Below are 18,800 nucleotides of genomic sequence, written 5' to 3'. Positions count from 1 at the left end.
TTCACACGACGACTACTACTACTAGGTGCCAGCGGACAATTCAGCGATCGCCGTCGTTTGCTGCGGGCTTCGTTGGACCAGGGGGGAGGGGAGGGGTTTCTCCACAACAATGCCCGACCGAGGGATGATAAGATCTGCTCTTCCCGAGCTATAGGAGGGAAGGAAGGAGTAAAGTGCACGATGATGATGAATGAACACGACGGAACAACTGAGTGCAACCCAAACTCCCACCCCATGCCAAGTCGCGCTCGATCGGCTCGCTCGACTCCCAAGACGATACTCTAGCGTCTCGGCTCGCCCTGAGATGGGGGCCCCAAGGATGACCCTGGCCCGCGTCTGATGAAAGGACCTGCCTAGTAGCTAACGCTGTAGATGCATTCGATGGGTGAATGAATATACTACTACTATAGCCCCAGCGCCGACTCTATTGCACGACGGCAGTACGAGAAACTGACTTGGGATTGTTGGGTAGGTACTTTAATACGGGCTTTTTAGTGAGTTTCAACGTCTGAAATCATCATTATTATTGTCGAACGCGAGAGGCGTAAGGCATGATATTCTCTGAATGGCTTTCCTGTTTTTCTAATCGCTAGGACCCCTTTTATTTCAACTCCTGCCCCGCTGACGCGGGTCGGCTTATGAGGGAGTTTTCGGGGAAGTCCAGCGCCGGAAACACACCTCAGCTCTCGCGATGATCGCTCATATTATTATTACTTATTATCGAGGAGGGGGGCCGGCCGATGGAACGTTTCTTTTGTCCCTACCAATGTTTCTTTGAAACTTGGTTTATAGTTTTGATTGACGAAACAGCCGCTGTGCCATACCACCCGAAGTGAGCAGACGGACGGACATGTGGAGTCTCCATGATGCATTTCAACTTGCCGATCTCACGGCCGTTTTCCCCTGTAATCTGCAGTGCTACCACGCAAATCTATATTATTCTGGTGTCCGCTTAGCCACTGGGGATTTAAACATTTCTATTATATTATTGGAAGTCAGATAGATACCAGTATCCGCCTCGCTACGTGGGCCCATGGCACCCACACCCCCCGAGGAAAGCCGGGGGGCTGGCGTCTTTAAGGCATAATGCTATAAGAGCGGACGGCCCCTTAACTTCAATACGCTTTTTTCCCCTTGGGGTTTCGGGTCTTCAAGCGTGAACAAACCTGTGCAACTTGAACCTCCTGCTGTTCCCTCTCTCTCTCTCTCTCTCTCTCCATTTCGGCCATGAAGTCGCTCACGGTTCTTTCGACACTCGCCGTGTCGGCGCTCGCCGCCACCATCCCCGCGAGTAACGTCGACTACACCGGATACAAGGTCGTTCGTATCCCCACAGAGGAGGCCAACTATGCAAAGGTGCTCGATGTCATCGAGAACTTGAAGCTGGAGACGTGGAAATACCCCAAGGCCGCCGGCAACAATGCCGATATCGTCATCCCGCCAGGCCAGATTGCCGCGTTCGACGCGGCGATCTCGGGCTTGAAGACGGAGATCATGCACGAGGATCTAGGTGCCTCGATTAGCAGCGAAGCTGCTGAAGTTCGATCACTCTCTTGTATGTTCTTGTGTAGACGCCAGCAACGTTGGATCGGCTAATGTTTTCTTTTCAGCCGGAGTCAATGCCACCGATGACTGGTTCTCAGCCTACCATAGCTTTGCCGACCATCTTAACTGGCTGAAGGACCTCCAGAAGCAGCATGCCTCGAATTCCGAGATCATCACCGTGGGCAACAGCCCCGAGGGCCGCCCCATCCAGGGGATTCACATTTGGGGATCTCAGAAGGGAAAACCTGCCGTTGTCTGGCACGGAACCACGCATGCTCGTGAATGGATCACCACCATGGTCAGCTTGGACTTCCTTTCCCTATCTTTCCGTAGGTACTGACTGTTCGTAGGTTGTGGAATATATGACCAACAGCCTCTTCACTGATTCAGCAGCCAAGGCCATGCTCGAAAAATTCGACTTCATGATCTTCCCCGTCGTGAACCCAGATGGTATGTATTGTCCAGACTTGTTATTCTCACCGCTTGAACCCGTGACTAATGCTGCTGGGTGCAGGTTTTGTTTTCACACAGACCGGCAACCGCTTGTGGCGTAAGAACCGAACACCCAACCCGGGTGCTCGCTGCCCTGGTACCGATCTCAACCGAAACTGGCCCTATCAGTGGGAGGGACGTGGCTCGTCGCCAGACCCATGCTCTGACACTTACAGAGGTATATAGACGTGTTGCCCACTATTTCACTTCAGGCGTACAACCTAACAATGCAACATAGGACGCGCTCCGGGTGATGCCCCCGAGACTAAACTCTGGGTCTCTTACTTGCAAGGCCTCGTTGGCCGACAGGGTGTGAAGCAATACGTTGACTGGCACTCGTATGGACAGCTCTTCATGACCCGTAAGTCTTGTCCTCTTTTGTTCTTATCATTTCTTGCCTTTCATCACCATCCTAACCCCCGGATTTTCTTCTTGAATAGCATACGGCTACAGCTGCTCTGCCCGCCCCCCGAACCACAACACCCTCGTCGGCCTGGCAAGCACATTCGGCCAAGCCGCCCGCGCCGTTCACGGCAGCGCCTTCAAGACCGGCCCGATCTGCAGCACCATCTACCAGGCCAACGGCAACAGTGTCGACTGGGCTGCCGATGTCGCCAAGATCGAAATGGCCTTCGCCGCGGAGCTCCGCGATACCGGTCGATTCGGTTTCGTTCTGCCCGCAAACCAGATCGTCGCTGCTGGACAGGAGACTTGGGCTGGCGTGAAGGGGATCTTCTCTAGGATTTAAGTGAATACTGCTGGGAGGATGTTTTCGTCTTGAAACCTCTTGCAGAAATTCGTTTCTAGTACATATATTTATGCATCCATATTTTCATATAATGCATGTTCATCTTGTTGCATCATAAAATGATAATCTTGCGAAGGATAATATGCAATTATAAAAAGGAGCTGCTAGATCCAGACATGCAAAAAGAGGACAATTTGATTTTTTTTTTTCCCGAGTTAAAATGTTGTCGGAAATTTGGCGCAATTCGGGGCTGGATGTTCTGGTTTGAAAGCATGATGCAACAGCATTTTCTCTTCACCGCTTTTAGCGAAGGTTCCTGACATATACCGAGCGCCTATATGCTAGCAAGTACGCAGAAACCCGAGCCTGAATGCTGGAACACTTCCTTGCATGCCCGCGTGGCGGAGCGGTGAGATGAATAATTGCAACCTTTCACCAGTCTCAGCCCAGTGCAGTGAGTGGTCTGTAATCACACTCGACGACAAGGTTTCATCGAACGCAACAACGCCCAGGTTTCGCGGGCGACCCCGAGAGCTGACAATCCAGGGCAGCGCCCGGCCTGGCCGTAGTTCCCCGCCCGGCGTGATTGGAGCGGAGGGTAATTGCACGGCTCATCACGTAAAACGGAGGGGCAGCAGCCGCATTCAACCCCTGGCAGGGCCTGCGTGAACCGCCCATACTTGCATAGCACCGGAGCACAGAAGTGCATTGGTGCCATGGCAGTGCTCAGTGAGGAGGCTTGGATTGGACGCCGCGCTCCGCGTGATTCCACGGTTCCTGCAACAAGCCCCCCTATCTTCGTTGTCATGAAATTGGTTTCACGGCTGGATCGCAATTTTCATTTGTTGAGGCTCAGATGGCGGGGAGCCGCACTGCACGTGACATCTGACTAAGCACACGGCGGCCTGTTTATGTAACTAACTACCTTAACGCCCGCCATCCCCGATTCGGTCAACAGCGACGACACTGTAAAAGCTCCCGCCAGGTTCGCGCAGACCAGCCTGGGGCAATGAACATGTGGCCTGAGGGCTACTGCGAGCTTTGACACCATGCCAATGGACCAGGCTGGCGAAAACCCGCCCCCTCTTGCCGCCCGCAAGGCCTCGTCGTCAAGCGACACCCCCGAACCCGCAGACGATCAGAAAGGCGGGCGGATTGCCCACACATTAACCGCCTGCACACGATGCAGACAGGTATGGCCGAACCCACCCACCCCGCTGCACTTCTGACTTGGTCGGCCCGCGTATCATAAATGCTAATGGGAGGCAAGTAGAGGAAGTCTAGATGCGACACAGGCATTCCCCGCTGCACCCCTTGCCAGCGGAGTAACTCAAAATGCGTTTATTTTGACCCGGCTAAGAATGCCACCATACCGAGAACATACATCGTACAGCTACGCGACAAGGTCCGGAGGCTGAGTGAAGAGCTTGCGCAACTGGAAAGCCAGATTGAACATTCGCCGGACCCCGAAATGATGGTGCGGGGCGGCGGCCTAATCAAGTTCAAGGAGAATGACGAATCGAGGTTCTTGGGCCCGTCAAGCGGCATCGCGATCACTCGCTTTGTGATGGAGATGGCGAAACAGAATACGGATACAAAGAGCATCAAGGAAGTGGTCAATGAGTCCACCGCCCAAGAGATCAAGCATGTGTTCACGAAGGAGAGCCAAAAGCCGACTTCGAAGATATACCCCTTGATCAGCTCTGTCGCGCAACCGGATCTGCCCGAGCGAGGCTTATGTGACAAATTGGTGGATTTGTTCATGGCAAAGGGTATATATCCTTCACGCTCAGGTTTACAGCCAGCTGACTTGCTGTCACAGCCCAGTACATGCTCCCCACCCTACATGAACCGTCTTTTAGGCAAGAAGTCGATGCTGTATATAATGGCTCTGACGACCCTTGTCAGAACTTCCAATTAAGGATTGTCATCGCCATCAGCATGCAGAAACTAAACACGCAATTTGCCGGGTTGGCGGATGCTTTTTACTTAGCCGCGCTACAATATCTGGATGCTTGCATCAAGAAAATGGATACTTCAACTCTGCAATGTTTGGTTCTAATCGGCCAGTACTCACTTCTGACGCCCACACGCACAGCCGCCTACTGGGTCGTCGGGGCTGCTGTGAAGCTTTGCCAAGATTTACGTCTCACTGATGAGACCACAATCACTCGATCCCCTAGTGGCAGGCCGCTAAACTGCCTGGAAATTGATATGCGGAGACGATTATTCTGGATAATAACATCCATGGAGTATGGTCTGTCTCACAGTCTCGGCCGGCCAAGTAGTTTTTGTGTTAGCCACGACCATATCAACGTCAAGTTCTTCGAAATGGTAGACGACAGATACATTACCACCGAAGGCGTGGCACCGGAGGCGCGACCTATAATGAAGAAATGCATTGCTATTCACTTTCTTAAAATGAGGCTGCTTCAAGCAGAAATTCGCCGGACGCTTTATCTTCGAAAGCGCGAGACCCCAAATGATGACCAGGATCCTTGGTTCGCGCAGATGCTGGATAAACTTGACAATTGGGTGACGTCTTGTCCTAAAAATGACGAGGGGAGTGGGCTTAGCCAAGTTTGGTATGGTTGGCCCTGATTATAAAAATCGAATGCAAAGTTAACTGTTCCTAGGTTCGAGGGAAGACGAAACACGATGATTGTTTTCATGTATCGACCTTCACCACAAGTCCCGGAACCTTCATTACAGGCTGCGCAGCGATGTTATGACGCCTGTGTGTTTAACATCAAAATGCACAAGGAGCAAGTGAGAACGGGCTCAGTAGATTTAACCTGGATCTGGACTCAGTCTGTCTGCATGGCTCTCAATACGATTCTCTGGTCCCTATCCTATCCCGATATTCGCCAAGAACACCCAAAGGAGGAGGTGGTTAAACATATCAATGTTGCCATGGAAGTCCTTGCTGTAAGCGCTGAGCGCTGGCCAGGTGTTGAATCCTGCAGACAACTTTATATAAGTCTTATTGCCGGCTGTCTCAAGGCGTACGGGAGCGACGAATCCTTTGTGGTACAGTCACCATCAAATAGGCCGTCCCCAGCTTCTACCCAAGACGTGACAACTCCGCAACAACAAATATCCAGCCCTGACCTTAATGCAGTGCCCAACCTAAGGCCGCCCGATAGCACGTATGCTTTCAAGAGGTCAGCAACTGTATCATCCGAAGGCTCACATGTCACTCACGATTCTTATGAACACACATATCCAATTGTCTCTCAACCATCCTTCCCATCGTACCCCAGTGCGGTTCCTACTCCTCCACAGCCTCTATCCAACTCTATGGGCAATCATTCCTCCAGCCTCGCGGACACACAGTTTTTCTTTGACCCAACCTCATTTCACAATTCAATCCCATCGGTCGTTCCTGGTTTGCAAAACTGGGACGCTAACTATATGACCGCGTCCACCATGGCAAGCCACCTCTCTTCTGGAAGTGCTGCCTTTGATCCCATGGTTTGGACGGGCTCTTTTGGTGATCAGTATTCACAGTTTTTCAACCAATCCTACCCGAGCACAGTGTGGCGAGACAGAAATCTGAGCCGGGAAGAGCAATCAGAGTTAATGGCCAATCTCGTTGACGAGTTGCCGGATGTTTCTTACCTTATCAACGAATCCACTACCTTTTATAATGCCATGAACTGAGAATTCTCTTTTCTACTATTCAATGTTGCCTGGGAGAAGGTTCTTTTTCAGCGATTAATCGTGCTATTCAAAGCTGCGTTTTCTAAATTCACCGTTTTCTCCCATGAACGAGGGTCTGTGACCATTATTGATTGTGCCTATATACATTTCTTCTGTTTCTGCTTGATGTGCCATGTGTTAATGTGACCAATTCAACGGTTGTCCTTTGTCTTTATTTTATAGCCGCCTATTAGGAAAGCTTGATATCCAGCAAAGCGGTGTAACGATTACGACCCTGTGCGTTTGCATACGAAGACGAGGTTATTTATGGGCGTATATTCAATAAATCTTTTAATGCCGTCCTTCTTCGCTTAATGTATGTATGTACGATTACCTCCTGGAATGGCAAAATGGTATCTGGCAGATGCTCCGACATGATCCAGGCCCTCTCTTGGTGTATAGCATCAGCCCCCAGATTTCGACACATCCTCTACGTTCAATCCGAAGGGTCATTGATATTATTGACGCGGAACATTATTTATAATAGGTAGGGATTGACGTCAACGTTGTGGCATGTAGCAAGCTTAGACTATGTCCTATAAAATTTCCATATTTAAATTCCATACTATCGAGACTATCGGGTTGGATGTATGTAGTATGTACATGCGAATGAACAGGCGCCATAAGCCTGGCAACAGGAAAACAACAATGCATGTATCACCGATCTTCTCTTCTCAATATGTAAAGGGGACCTCGTCTTTATCAATTCGGATGCAGGATCTCACCTTCGACGTTCCCAGACGACAATGTCTTCCATCCATCGCCCATTTCTCTCTTTCAATAAAGAATAGCGTTCTCATGCTAATCACCGTCGAAACAAAAGCGCGGGGGGAAAAAAAGGTTCAAAAGAAAGCCTTCCTTAGAAAACATGGAAGCAGAACAATAGATATATTCGCGCTTTTGCAGCGACAAATGAAGCCAAATCAACAAGGAGTAAGCCAAAAGACAAAACAGTAGATGTAAAATCGAGGGGAAAGGGGGGTAGTATTACCTCTCGAATACCTAAGAAGACCACCAAAGCTGCCCGGGTAGATGGCCACGGGACAGCACAAAACATAGAATGCACGATCTGAAATAAACACCGAGCCGCCTCCCAACCAACCAGAAATCCCAATAATCTAGCGCCGATTTTTGTCCGAGGCGGGTATATCCTGCGCCATTATGCAAATTCGCCCCAGGAACGATATTGATGGAGTCAAGCGCAAAAAAAAAAAAAAGAAAAAAACAATAAATTGTGTACAGTGAAGTCGGAATCGAAGGCTTGTGGAAATATGTGTGTAAATTGTTGGCTGTATTGCATTGAAGAATAGTTGAAAAGTCGTATAATCCGGTGCCTGGGGTTGTCGAAGTATCGAATTGTCCCAATGTCTGGCATGCCGGCTGTTGTGTTAACTGTTACGAATCGAGGTTTCCGGTTTTCATTCACTCTCATCTCATTTATCGTAGCATGCATCATCGTGCGCCAACACCAAACATCCCAACACCATAGCTACCTTTTCGTTCCGTTAAAGATGATGGAACTCCTGAAACATGATCCTATAAGTATGATAAAATTAGCCTTAAGTTGTAAGTGCCTGGTAAGACCAGTATCACAGGTAGGTACCTTTTTTCGTTTCTTTTTGACAGAACTTCTACCGCCTTCTTCGCTGTTGGAATAGAAGCTTCCTTCCAAATCACCATCATCATCGGGAAATCCCTCCCCATAACCAACAAAACTGCTGTCGTTGTAACTCCTCTTCTTGCCTGTACGTTTCGGTCGATCAGGATTGCCAGTAACAGGACCGGGGGTTGAGATGGATGTGCCGTTGGTTTGTGCAGGGTACCGAGAAGTTGAAGGAAGAGTATCGTTTGCCTTGTGGACCGAAGGCGCGACTTGTTTAGGTAACTTTTCATGGCCAAGCACATCTTCCCAATACTCGTTATTGGGTATTGGCCCCGGCTCCATCTTCATCGCCCTCATGTGCAGCTTAAAGAGGCTTGAATCCGGCTCTGCAAGCTTGATATCTTTTCCAACAACCTTTTGATTTAGCCATTCATCTTCCGGCCACATCGTTAACTGTCTCAGTCCTCCTGGCGCGCCGGGTTCATGTTTCACCGGTTTGTTTCTTCCAGAAAGTCCAAGACCCTTGATTTTTCCCTCGTAGGACTTCCGTAGCCTATTTATCTTCTCGCCAGTAACCGGATCCGTTCGGGCAACCGAGGCTGCCACGGAACCTAATCCGTACATAGAAATAAGGTCGAAGCGAGGGCTGGGCCCAGATATTGAGTAGGCTAGCCATGTTAACAAAGAACAGGGTAAGGACACAAACCAAACAGTAGATCTGAGGCCTTACTGGTTTTACAAGTATGGAACGCTTGTCCGATATCCATTTGAAGCGCAGCGACTGCTGGGTCCTCGGACGCGCCATCTTTGCGGTCAATATCCATCGGATCTTCAACGGGTTGCAATGCTCGGTCCTTCTCTTGCAGCTCCTGTCGATCTGGCTGACTTGTGGAGGCACGGTAGCCAGCACTTGTAGAAGCTGGGGCGCTGCTTGTATCCATCACGACGCTAGCCGCTTTGTCTGATAGGTCATGAGAATCCTTTGCAGCACCGCTCACGCTGCTGGCAGGCGTCGGGAGGGCGTTAGTGGCCGTTACAGAAGAGTGCTGGCCGGGCAGCATGGGCATCGCGAGAGAAGATAGAGGCGAGGAAGAGTCTGGGGCCGACTGAGGTGCGCTCTGGGCGGGTGACGTCGACTGTGTCGTAGAGAAGCTCGATGCATAGTTCTGAGGGGTGGCGGGCATAAAGGGAGCAGGAATGCAAACGAGAGCTCGATCCTCCAGATGAGCAGCCGGTATCGAATGCGGTCGGCGATGGGGCCACTGGGGTCGCTGGGAGTCCAGAAGTGGCGAATGAGGGACGGAGTGCACAGAAGCCAAACTCACGCGCTGCAGCATCAGACCAGGTTAGAGTAGCAGAGACTGCAAGAGCATCACAGTGCGCAATCGGCGGCCGGGATGCAGGGCGCAGACGATGGACGAGCGGGAGGTGGAGGGCGTCGTCGTCCAGGCGGATGTTCGGTTGCTTCTCTTCTTCGTTTCTGGCGGCGATGGTGTTCGGCGGCCGGCGTCGCCCGCCCTACAAGACACTAGCCCGATCGGGGAATGCGCTGAGTCAGGTGGTCTCGTGAGGCGCCTGCTGAGTCAGACTTCAGCTGTGGCCTGTTTGACAGAGAAGCAAACATCGAATCTTATTCTGACGTCGAAATACATGGGAGATTGAAGCCCTAATAAGAGAGCTATTCTGTATTACAATATCTGCTAACAACTGTTTGCTTTTCAGGTATAACAGCACAAAGTGCTTGGGCGCGATGAAAGTTTCTAGAAACCTTTTGTCAATGTGAAGAAATAGGACAATCGCCAACGACGTACGTCACGCCCACACTAGGATATATCCATCGGAGCCCTACATATCTTGCCGCACCTATGGGAGTTTAACGGGATTCCAGACAAGCCGTCCCACAGGCTTGTCATTGTGGTCCATGATTGGGAATCCTACTTCGCAATCTACTAGCGCATCTCTACCCACAATTCACGAGTGATCCTGATATTGCTTGCTTGAGTTTTCTCAGTGCCGCGTATTGGGGCACATAAACTCAAACTTTTCGAGTGAGCACTTCGCAACTACTTGTCTCTTCACTTTGGCTCCAAAATATTGCGTTTCTCTGCGGCATTTCCTCAAATTCGTGAAGTTGTGTTTGAACAAAAATTGATGCCAAAGCCAACCTAAATTTCCTAGAACACCTGTTTATCCATTCTGCGAATATTGATGTCCGGAATTGATATATGATTGTTGCTGTTTGTCTGATTTCCAAGTGGCAAATACGACTTTTTTCAACTGTTCAGCCCTACTTTGGGCCTTCATTACTTTCGTTTCGTTGTAAAACCTTCCCCCCTTTCTCACAACAGCCAGCAGACTGAGAGACTTGGCCACCACCATGTAACGAGTAGCTTCAACGCTCATTGAATCTGCTTATCTCTATACTAACTCAAGACACCCAGGAATTGTCTATGGTTGCCCACTGCCATAGATGCTGGTGACGAGGGTGGAGCCATTGTTGCCGGATAACCTCACAACTGAGGATATTATGAGTAAGCCGGGAGATTAGATACGTTGAAATAAATATGAGCCAAAAGAGAACCAACCTGCGTTGATGAAGAGGACCTGCAGCTAGAGAGCAGATGACCTCTGCTGTATAGAGTTCTCATTTCGCTAGCTACTGTTCCTCTCCGGCCCAGAAGCGCGCATATTAATATCCAATCCATGCTGGTTTTTCACATATGCCCTCCTCTTGAAAATAACGACGCTACGGTGGGCGGTTTTGGAAGAATTAGCATAGTTCTTGAAAGAGACGGCTATTTTGAGACTATCTACTAACCTGGTGGAATGGTCAGTTTGACAGACTGTCCTTATTTTCTTCAAGCAGATGCAATGCGTTACAAGTGCAGATGACACTGGGACACGAGTAGCAGAAGAATTTCCTTTTCCCGGGGTTGAGCACACCACACCTGCTCATATTCTGGACGCCGTTACTGAAACACCCAAAATTTTCAATTTAGGATCTCTAGCCTCTGGTGAAGATTCTGCTTGTTTTGATCCTACGAAATGTCTCAAAATCACAAACGGCAGTTCACCTTCATAAGAAATTGACCTAGTGTTACCTTTCTTCACTTCAGTATTTGGAGATATATTTCTATGCTCTGCTGAAATCAGTCTTATGCCAAAAGTGTGACCCTAAAGTTGTCTATTGTGATGGGGATTAGAGGGTGATCTTCTCTGACTCTCCTCAAACACCAATATGCCTTTGCTATAGTGAGGATAGCATGCGTTATCAACTCATTCTCATTGCCTTGGCACAATAAAGCACCCTGCCACTAACAGATAACAGGCGCGCTGCGATCTTGAAGTATTCTCGGTCTACATAAACTATCCTAGAATCGTTTAATGTCATTCAGGGAACCAATTCGCTGCGAGCCCGGCGCTTAACACTTTGGCCCACCAATGAGGTTAAAAATTTGACTGCAGGTGAATGCACCAATGGCAATATGAGTAAAATTCGAGATACAAGATACTAATCATAAAAAAATAGCTACTGTGCTCAAGATAATAATAAACAGCACTCATGCGGAGCTTCCTGGCAGTTCTGCATCAACCGCATCCGCCAGCTCCCGTAGAGTTTTGAACTGCCACCCAAAAGGAATTTTAAATATATTGACATACCCTTCCTCACGTCCACTCATCGGGCTTATATTCTCCTCTCCGCGTGAAATCCACACACTATTTAAACCTATCTTCTGAGCTGGCTCGTGATCGTAATGGATGCTCTGCGCCACATGCAAGATATCTTTCTTCTCCACCCCAAACTTCTCTTTAGCATGAGCTATCAGATACTCAAAATTCCGCAGATCGGGCTTGTACGACCCAATATCCTGGGCCGTGTACGCTGCATCAAAGAACATTGAACCAGCAGCGCCCGCAAAGCCGTATTGATTCAGACTGGCCAATGGCCCGCGGAGCGTTTTGCTGAATGATTCCCGGTCGACGTTCGACAGGGGGACGAGCTTAAAGCCCCTGTTCTTTAAGCGGTGCATTGCTTCGACTGTATCTTTGAAAGCCGGCCATGAGCCGATGCTGGCGGCGAACGCGAGACTTTCTTCGTCCAGGAGTTGCTCTGCACTCTTGCCGTCTATGGGCTCCGGAAGGGCGTTGAGTTCCTTCGCCAGAGACTCATAAGCAGCCTTTAGAATCCGATAGTATGCCAGAGATGGCTGCGTAGCTTGAATTGTGCGCTCGTGCGCTGTATAAGTGGTGTTGAGAGCGACAGAATTGGCTTTCAATGGATGGGAATTTGGGAGGCGAGATGTCAGCGGAACCAGTGCCCGGAGGACCCCAGTTTCCCAGTCTATCAGGGTTCCGTAGATATCGAAGGAAAGCAAGCGAAAGGAGTTGAGGCGGCGCGAAGGCATAGTGCTGTGATAAGTTATATTTGAGATGTGAGGGTTTGATGGTTTCGATTGAGGGATAGAAGAGAATGAATGGTTTTTATAGTCAGAGAGAACCATCCTGGCCTCTTCCTCCGCCGGAGTGCGGTGGTTGTCGAGGGGCGTTCTTGCAGGGCGTACGGATGTTGGCAGATTGGAAGTAACGAGTTAGTTGACTAGGTAGTCAAAAGTCCGTTTTAGAGCTCCGAAACATAGGTATACAGTACATATCTGCGGCATTGTGGTCAAAGATTGTAAATCAGAAATATTCTATCTTTGTATATAGGTATATTCGGACAACTTCGTCCATGCGTTAAAAAGCGCTTTTACACCAGAATCCATCACAACACAACCTTAGAGTTGATAATCTCCCGCACCGCCTGCCACCCCTGGCCATGCGGTACTACCGTAACTCGGCGCTCTTTGTGCTCCAGCCCAACAAACTCCGGCGGCAGAATGTTGTCGAAAGAGTAACCTTCTTGCCCCCTGAGTGCGAGATCAACGGCTTGAGCAAATTTAGCCGGGTGCGCTGTCGCCAGCGAGATGTGATGTGTTTCTGGAGAAATTTTAACTGATCCCAACGACGCAGTGCAAGCAACTGCAGAATGTGGGTCGAGAATATACCCTCCCGTTGCGCCTCTTGTGCCATGGCTAGGAGACCCCGTGGGGAAACAGGTGGAGTAGACTGTCTGGATCGTTGAAATGGTCTGGGCGTCCGATACCCGGCAGCTTTCCATGTCATTCTGTGCTGCTGCGAGGACTGGAGATTCAACTGTAAACCCGGCTTTTGTTTTCAAGTCATTAAGCCAGCCGCGGACCTTTTCTCCGGCAAGCTCTCTTCGCTTGGCAACTACTTCTCCCTGCCCTAATACCTGGAATGCAAGGTACCAAAGTAGTCGTTCAAAATTACTCGAGACAAGGATATCCATGGCTGGGCTGAGGGTTTCTTTGACGCTCGATGGTGCGGTGGGGAGCTCGTCTCCTGAGCTGGCCCTCGCGTCCTGGCTCGCGACAGCTTGTTTCGTATATGCACCAGTCCGCCAGAAACGATCGAGGATATCGTTTTCATTCGTTGCAATGATCAATTTTTGCACCGGTAGACCCATTGATTTCGCGTACCAGCCAGCCTATTTACCAGTCAACTCCTGCTCACAGGCCAAAGAGTGGGGGGTTTTACAAGAATATCGCCAAAATTGCCCGATGGCACAACAAACCGAAATGGTGCACCTTCAGTGTAGTTGGAGGATCTGAGGAGCTGGAAGTACGAGTGAAAATAATAAGTCATTTGCGCCAGAATTCGAGCCCAGTTGATGGAGTTGACAGCTGCCAGTTTGTGCACTTTGTTGATTTCGGGGTCGGCGAAGAGTGCCTTAACAATATCCTGGCAGTCGTCGAAGGAGCCTAAGAAAGGTTCAAGTTACTTCTATCCTTCTAGAATAAGATGTGAACCTGAAGTCACGTACCCTCCACGCTGAGATTGTGAACATTTTCATCCAGAACTGTCGTCATCTGTGCCTCTTGGATGGGGGAGATCTGTGCCAGGGTTAGTAACCATATATCTCCATATACTATTTAATACAAGTAGACATACCCTCCCTTTCGGGTGGAGAATGAAAACGGAGACATCCTTCTTGCCCCGTAGGCCGTAGATAGCGGCAGAGCCAGTGTCTTGTAAATTCCATGTCAGCTTTTAACCTACTTCACCTATTCAAAAGAGATGTACCTCCACTTGTAGCACCAACAACAACAAGGTGATGTCTGTCTTTGCCAGTCTTGCCCTAAAAGATGAGAGAAGTGTCAGCGGTGTCAGCGCAGTGCAGAGGTTTCGACAAGAACATTACGGCAGGATACTGACCTGGTTCTTCCGGGCTAGAAAATATTCAAACAGATTTCCAAGAAATTGCAGAGCGACGTCCTTAAAGGCAAAGGTGGGCCCACAAAAGAGCTCTAGAAGGTACAACCGACGCTGTTCGTCGAGAGTGACTAGCGGCGTAATATCTGGAGTCCTACACCAATCCAACCCCTCCATCAGCATTGAAAAGCCCAATTGATGCAGTAAGGATACGCAAGTATCACCTAAAGGTCCCGTAACTCTTTACAATAATATCTTTCAGGTCGCTGGATGGTATCTCCTCCGGCGAGATGTACAGTGAAAAGATCTCAAAGGCAAGCTCCTGGAAACTGAGATTGCGCCATTTGGAGTGCCAATCCGCGGGTAACGACGGAATTTGCTCAGGTATGAAGAGTCCACCATCCGAAGCCAGTCCCTTCAGTACGACGTCCTCGAAAGAGAGCTACCCATGCACGGCGTCAGCCAGCACGGACAGGGGGAAGCTGTTCGCGAAACGAGGGTGGGGGGAGGGGCAGAACAAGACATACGTCGTAAGAACCACCACGCGTGCTCAGGTATCGTTGGGACTCGGTATAAGGCATTGCGGGCGAGCTGGAGACCAGACGCGACTCCGTTTCTGGCAGGCTGAACGAAATGCAGGGTCGACGAGTAGTTATGACAACGTTGACTCGATGCTCGCTCTGGCTTTTTTTTTCCCGCGATCGGAGTCACTGAGCCACGGATACGGCCGATACAAGACCATACGCCGCATGACCACCAGAACCGGGCCTGTTGCCCCTCATATGACAATACGATACGACACTTTGCTAGGGGCTCTTGAGGGCCCTGGACGAAACCTTAACTGGCACGGGCTCAGGCCTGCCAGCCCGCACACAAGGGGGCTTATCAAATGCAATATCGCATTGTTCATGATGCTTCCTGGCAATCCTCATTCAATGCCTGCACGATATTATCGGAATACATACTCAGTACTCCGTACATATATACCTAATACTAACTGTGCCCCTTTCGAAGGTCTTTGTTTGCTTCCTGTCGCTGGCTTTGGGCCCAAAAAACCCACCTTACAGGTGGGGACTAAGTCGAGGGGTCATTTCTGATTCATCATGGACCTGTTTGTATATCCGTTCACGGATTCTCCCCCCAGAAAAATCTGTTCGGTCATGTAAGTAGCTTAATTGGGCCGGGGAAGCATCATCTAGCTCTAGCTCATTTCAAGTTTAGATATCGTATATTTAGGACGCTAATGATAAGACGCCAAAGCCCTTCCGGATCTCGTTTGAGGAGCTTGGCATCTCAGACGCATTTCCTGAGTTTTAAGAGTGTTTCTAATTTTTTTTTTTTCGTCCGGCTTATGGCACAATTGGGGGTTTGAAGAGAATATACTACGGAGCACGACGCTCGGCCACATAAATAAGTGCCTCTGGGTAGGATTGTGAGCTGAGATTGTGGAATACTCGACGCATCTGCCAGGGGCTATATATGGCCCAATAATCTTTGCCGATTCTGCTGCCGAATAGCGTCCTAGAGCTGATTACAAAAGCCCTTCTGTGATTGGAGGCGTGGGGTCTTGCCATGTGAAGCTTGGATGTTCCCTTTCGGCTGATCCTTGACAGCGGTTGGGCGTTTTTTCCCACTGAAACAGATAACCAGCCTGTAGGTATCTCAGGAGTTGTAGCTGCAGGTCTCGCTCTCTTGAAAGAGGCGCAGCCATGGTCTCTTTCATGACGCTGTCCCTTAAATGTAATAAATGAAAAGGAGTAAAAGGAGAGAGTAGAAGAGAGAACTGATCTCGAGGTATTACTAAAACTGCCACTGAACTCCATACGCTTCCCATTCATTGTTGATGCTTTTCTTCCCGTAGCTCCCGGCGCCAGAAAGAGATAAAACAGAGATAGAAAAAGCAAAATGTAAAAAGTGCGAGAAAAAGCAAAGTGTTGATAGAAAAACTCCACCCTAAAAACCTGAAATATTGCTCCAGCCAAATCTACGATTTGTCATTCCCTTGATCGATACCGCGCACCAGCGCAATGGCCGCCCCAGCAGCCAGGCCACCGGCCAAAACCATTTGAAATCCGCCCTTGAGGCCGGCAAAAGTATTGTCTTTGCCGTTCCAGCCGCGCACAACACATGTCTTGACGTAGCCAAAGATAAAAAGTGTAACCCCCATGACACCAATACTCCAGTTCAGAGCTATACTGACACTGGGAGCGTAGAAATAGGGAACTAGAGGAATAAACCCCCCAATGAAGTAGCACACGGCGAGCGTGATGCCCGAAATCAGAGCTTGATTGCGGAATGGCGCTGACTCTCCGTGGTGGAATGTGAGCAGGAAATCCATAAGGAGAGACGGGGAATCGTGTAGATTATTGCTGATATCCGTGACTGTTCTTTCTGGAACTCCAAAGCGAGCAAAGACTTGTCGTACAAGGACGGTGGTTTCTTCGGGCGAAGCGTGGATCAATGCTTCTGTTTCGCGTTTTGTCGCTTGATACGATTCACTACAGGGCGAGCTATTAACCACCGTTTCCTCAGGTAGAAAAATGGGGAGGTTCTTAAGAAGTGAGCGCACATTTCGCTTCTACCGCCAACGTAGCCCCCAAGACCCATGGATATGGCACCAGCAGCCAGTTCAGCGAGGCCTCCGAGAACAACAACCCTAGTATTTCCAAGGGCAGATAGACCGGCGCTGAGCGCAAATGGAACGGTTAGCCCATCAGAAAGACCTAAGATGGCATCCGAGATAATTTTGGGGTTGATTCGAGTACGCGACGACCCGTTGGGAGAGTCATCTCGCGAATTGTTAATTGTGTGGTAGTTCTGATCCTCTAGGTCAAGAAGCCGGCGGTGCTCTCCGTTGACACCATTGACACCGTTGGTGTGTTCTCTCGATCTCCAGATAGAAGCACGGTGTTCTGGAAGGCACTATTAGAACTCAACTGCAAACCGGGCGATCGGTAGGAACGTACCAAGCTTCTTGCGCAGGCTCTCCTGAGCAGATGGCAGATCGGGGCCTAAGAGACTTCTCTTGACTGCAAGCATCAGAGCTTAATTTCCTGGGCTCCCTTGTGATTTTGCAATGGGGAAAGAAAAGAAGGATTGACGGAGAGAGGAAGGAAGAGAAGAGAAGAGAAGAGAATTTAGACACGAGCGAAAGGAAGCGAAGGACACCCTCCTTATGGCTTTTTCCTCAAGGCCCCCCGCCGAGGCCCTAGATGGCTGACACAGAAAAGTAGTTTCAGGCGGCTAAGCCCCGGGGACGGATTGTTTTCCAGGTTCACGCTTCGGTACCGGTTCGCCTGGCCGATCTACACTGGGGCCCGCCAGGTTTGAGGCACGCAACAAGCTTTCATTAGAGTCTTAGGGGAAGACAACGTCGCATCCTTAGTGTATAGCCTGAGCATCCTACGGCTCTTCCTTTGGGCCAGCAGACGTGAGGCCATTCGATGTGGGCTGCAACAAATACCTGGGCTAGTTTTGCCATCGGGGTATCAGGGCGTCACCAGCTCCGCTGTGGTATTTTCTGATGTTGCGCTATTGGGGCTCAAGCTCTGGCGAGCTGGGTCGATGCCTGTTCTCTGGGCCAATCAGCAAGCGCAGGATGGTAAGCTGTCTCCTGCTTGCTGATTGGATGCTGATGATTAGTCATTTGTGGCCCCGGCACGCACGTGCTTCTGCGGGGAATTCGCTCGCGCTTGTCCTCACTCGGGCGAGGCGGTTGGGCGGAGGCAATGCTATTTTAGCCGTTAGGTAACCACCAAAATTAGGGCGCCTTTAGCCAGCCATCAGTCTATACTGTCGACTCTAGCCCAGCTGACCAATCCTTCACGTGATCACCAGAGTGACCTCCGCAAGACTGCGCAGACACTCAAAAGATTGTGAGCATCGGATCCGGACTCAACAATGGAGAGCACAGTCGCTGCGGAGGGCCAGGACCCGTCTGCATTCCTGAGCGCAATCACCGGAGCATCTGTTACCGTTAAACTGAACTCTGGCGTCGTCTACAAAGGTACGTTCCAGCTCGATGCCGCCAAACATGCAGATATGATATTTGATTCTAACACTCGCTCGCAAGGCGAATTACAATCCATAGATGGCTACATGAATATTGCGCTGGAGAAAACGACCGAGCACGTCAATGGCAAACTGAGGAAGTCGTATGGCGACGTGTTTGTGCGGGGAAATAATGGTATATCCAGGTCTTTTTGCTGTGACTTGTCCTCATTCTAATAGTCTGTCTAGTTCTCTATATCTCTGCAGACTAGACATAGCCTTATATGGCTGCTTTGATTGAAACCAGTGTCGAACCGGGTAACCAGATGAAAAATATTGTATGTCGGTAGCTCCGCCCTAGCTATTGTCCCTACCCTTTTTCAGGGCTGATTAATTCATAGCGCAGTATCTTACGCGCCACTACACTAGAAGCCTAAGCTGCGAAAA

At 49.7% G+C, this 18,800-nt stretch overlaps 7 protein-coding genes across 7 annotated transcripts; 3 read left to right on the top strand and 4 right to left on the bottom strand.

The window, feature by feature from the left end:
* Nucleotides 1-1,227: 1,227 nt before the first annotated feature.
* On the top strand, nucleotides 1,228-2,785 carry LOZ57_000136 (uncharacterized protein; the record flags this gene model as incomplete). Its single annotated transcript, XM_049249244.1, has 6 exons — nucleotides 1,228-1,555; nucleotides 1,611-1,843; nucleotides 1,896-1,995; nucleotides 2,060-2,215; nucleotides 2,276-2,398; nucleotides 2,478-2,785. The coding sequence occupies 6 exons, from the start codon at nucleotides 1,228-1,230 to the stop codon at nucleotides 2,783-2,785; spliced, it is 1,248 nt and encodes a 415-aa protein (XP_049111438.1).
* Nucleotides 2,786-3,834: 1,049 nt separating this feature from the next.
* On the top strand, nucleotides 3,835-6,448 carry LOZ57_000135 (uncharacterized protein; the record flags this gene model as incomplete). Its single annotated transcript, XM_049249243.1, has 4 exons — nucleotides 3,835-3,978; nucleotides 4,059-4,557; nucleotides 4,608-5,370; nucleotides 5,422-6,448. The coding sequence occupies 4 exons, from the start codon at nucleotides 3,835-3,837 to the stop codon at nucleotides 6,446-6,448; spliced, it is 2,433 nt and encodes an 810-aa protein (XP_049111437.1).
* Nucleotides 6,449-7,939: 1,491 nt separating this feature from the next.
* On the bottom strand, nucleotides 7,940-9,274 carry LOZ57_000134 (uncharacterized protein; the record flags this gene model as incomplete). Its single annotated transcript, XM_049249242.1, has 3 exons — nucleotides 7,940-8,023; nucleotides 8,091-8,758; nucleotides 8,821-9,274. The coding sequence occupies 3 exons, from the start codon at nucleotides 9,272-9,274 to the stop codon at nucleotides 7,940-7,942; spliced, it is 1,206 nt and encodes a 401-aa protein (XP_049111436.1).
* Nucleotides 9,275-11,650: 2,376 nt separating this feature from the next.
* Nucleotides 11,651-12,496, bottom strand: LOZ57_000133 (uncharacterized protein; the record flags this gene model as incomplete). Its single annotated transcript, XM_049249241.1, has 1 exon — nucleotides 11,651-12,496. One exon carries the CDS (start codon nucleotides 12,494-12,496, stop codon nucleotides 11,651-11,653), a length of 846 nt encoding a protein of 281 aa, XP_049111435.1.
* A 356-nt stretch (nucleotides 12,497-12,852) lies between these two features.
* Nucleotides 12,853-14,944, bottom strand: THR4 (threonine synthase; the record flags this gene model as incomplete). Its single annotated transcript, XM_049249240.1, has 8 exons — nucleotides 12,853-13,638; nucleotides 13,689-13,912; nucleotides 13,975-14,044; nucleotides 14,103-14,179; nucleotides 14,235-14,289; nucleotides 14,367-14,517; nucleotides 14,588-14,805; nucleotides 14,891-14,944. The coding sequence occupies 8 exons, from the start codon at nucleotides 14,942-14,944 to the stop codon at nucleotides 12,853-12,855; spliced, it is 1,635 nt and encodes a 544-aa protein (XP_049111434.1).
* Nucleotides 14,945-16,347: 1,403 nt separating this feature from the next.
* On the bottom strand, nucleotides 16,348-17,402 carry CCC1 (the record flags this gene model as incomplete). The annotated part of the gene is made up of 3 exons (XM_049249239.1): nucleotides 16,348-16,861; nucleotides 16,933-17,275; nucleotides 17,330-17,402. 3 exons carry the CDS (start codon nucleotides 17,400-17,402, stop codon nucleotides 16,348-16,350), a joined length of 930 nt encoding a protein of 309 aa, XP_049111433.1.
* An 861-nt stretch (nucleotides 17,403-18,263) lies between these two features.
* LSM6 (U4/U6-U5 snRNP complex subunit lsm6) lies at nucleotides 18,264-18,625 on the top strand (the record flags this gene model as incomplete). The annotated part of the gene is made up of 3 exons (XM_049249238.1): nucleotides 18,264-18,369; nucleotides 18,436-18,549; nucleotides 18,603-18,625. The coding sequence occupies 3 exons, from the start codon at nucleotides 18,264-18,266 to the stop codon at nucleotides 18,623-18,625; spliced, it is 243 nt and encodes an 80-aa protein (XP_049111432.1).
* Nucleotides 18,626-18,800: the final 175 nt, after the last annotated feature.

The sequence above is a fragment of the Ophidiomyces ophidiicola genome, assembly GCF_022830035.1.
Source record: "Ophidiomyces ophidiicola strain CBS 122913 chromosome Unknown scaffold_1, whole genome shotgun sequence".
Lineage (NCBI taxonomy): Eukaryota > Fungi > Ascomycota > Eurotiomycetes > Onygenales > Onygenaceae > Ophidiomyces > Ophidiomyces ophidiicola.
The sequence above is the reverse complement of the archived record's forward strand: the minus strand, read 5'-3'. Positions and strand labels throughout refer to the sequence as shown.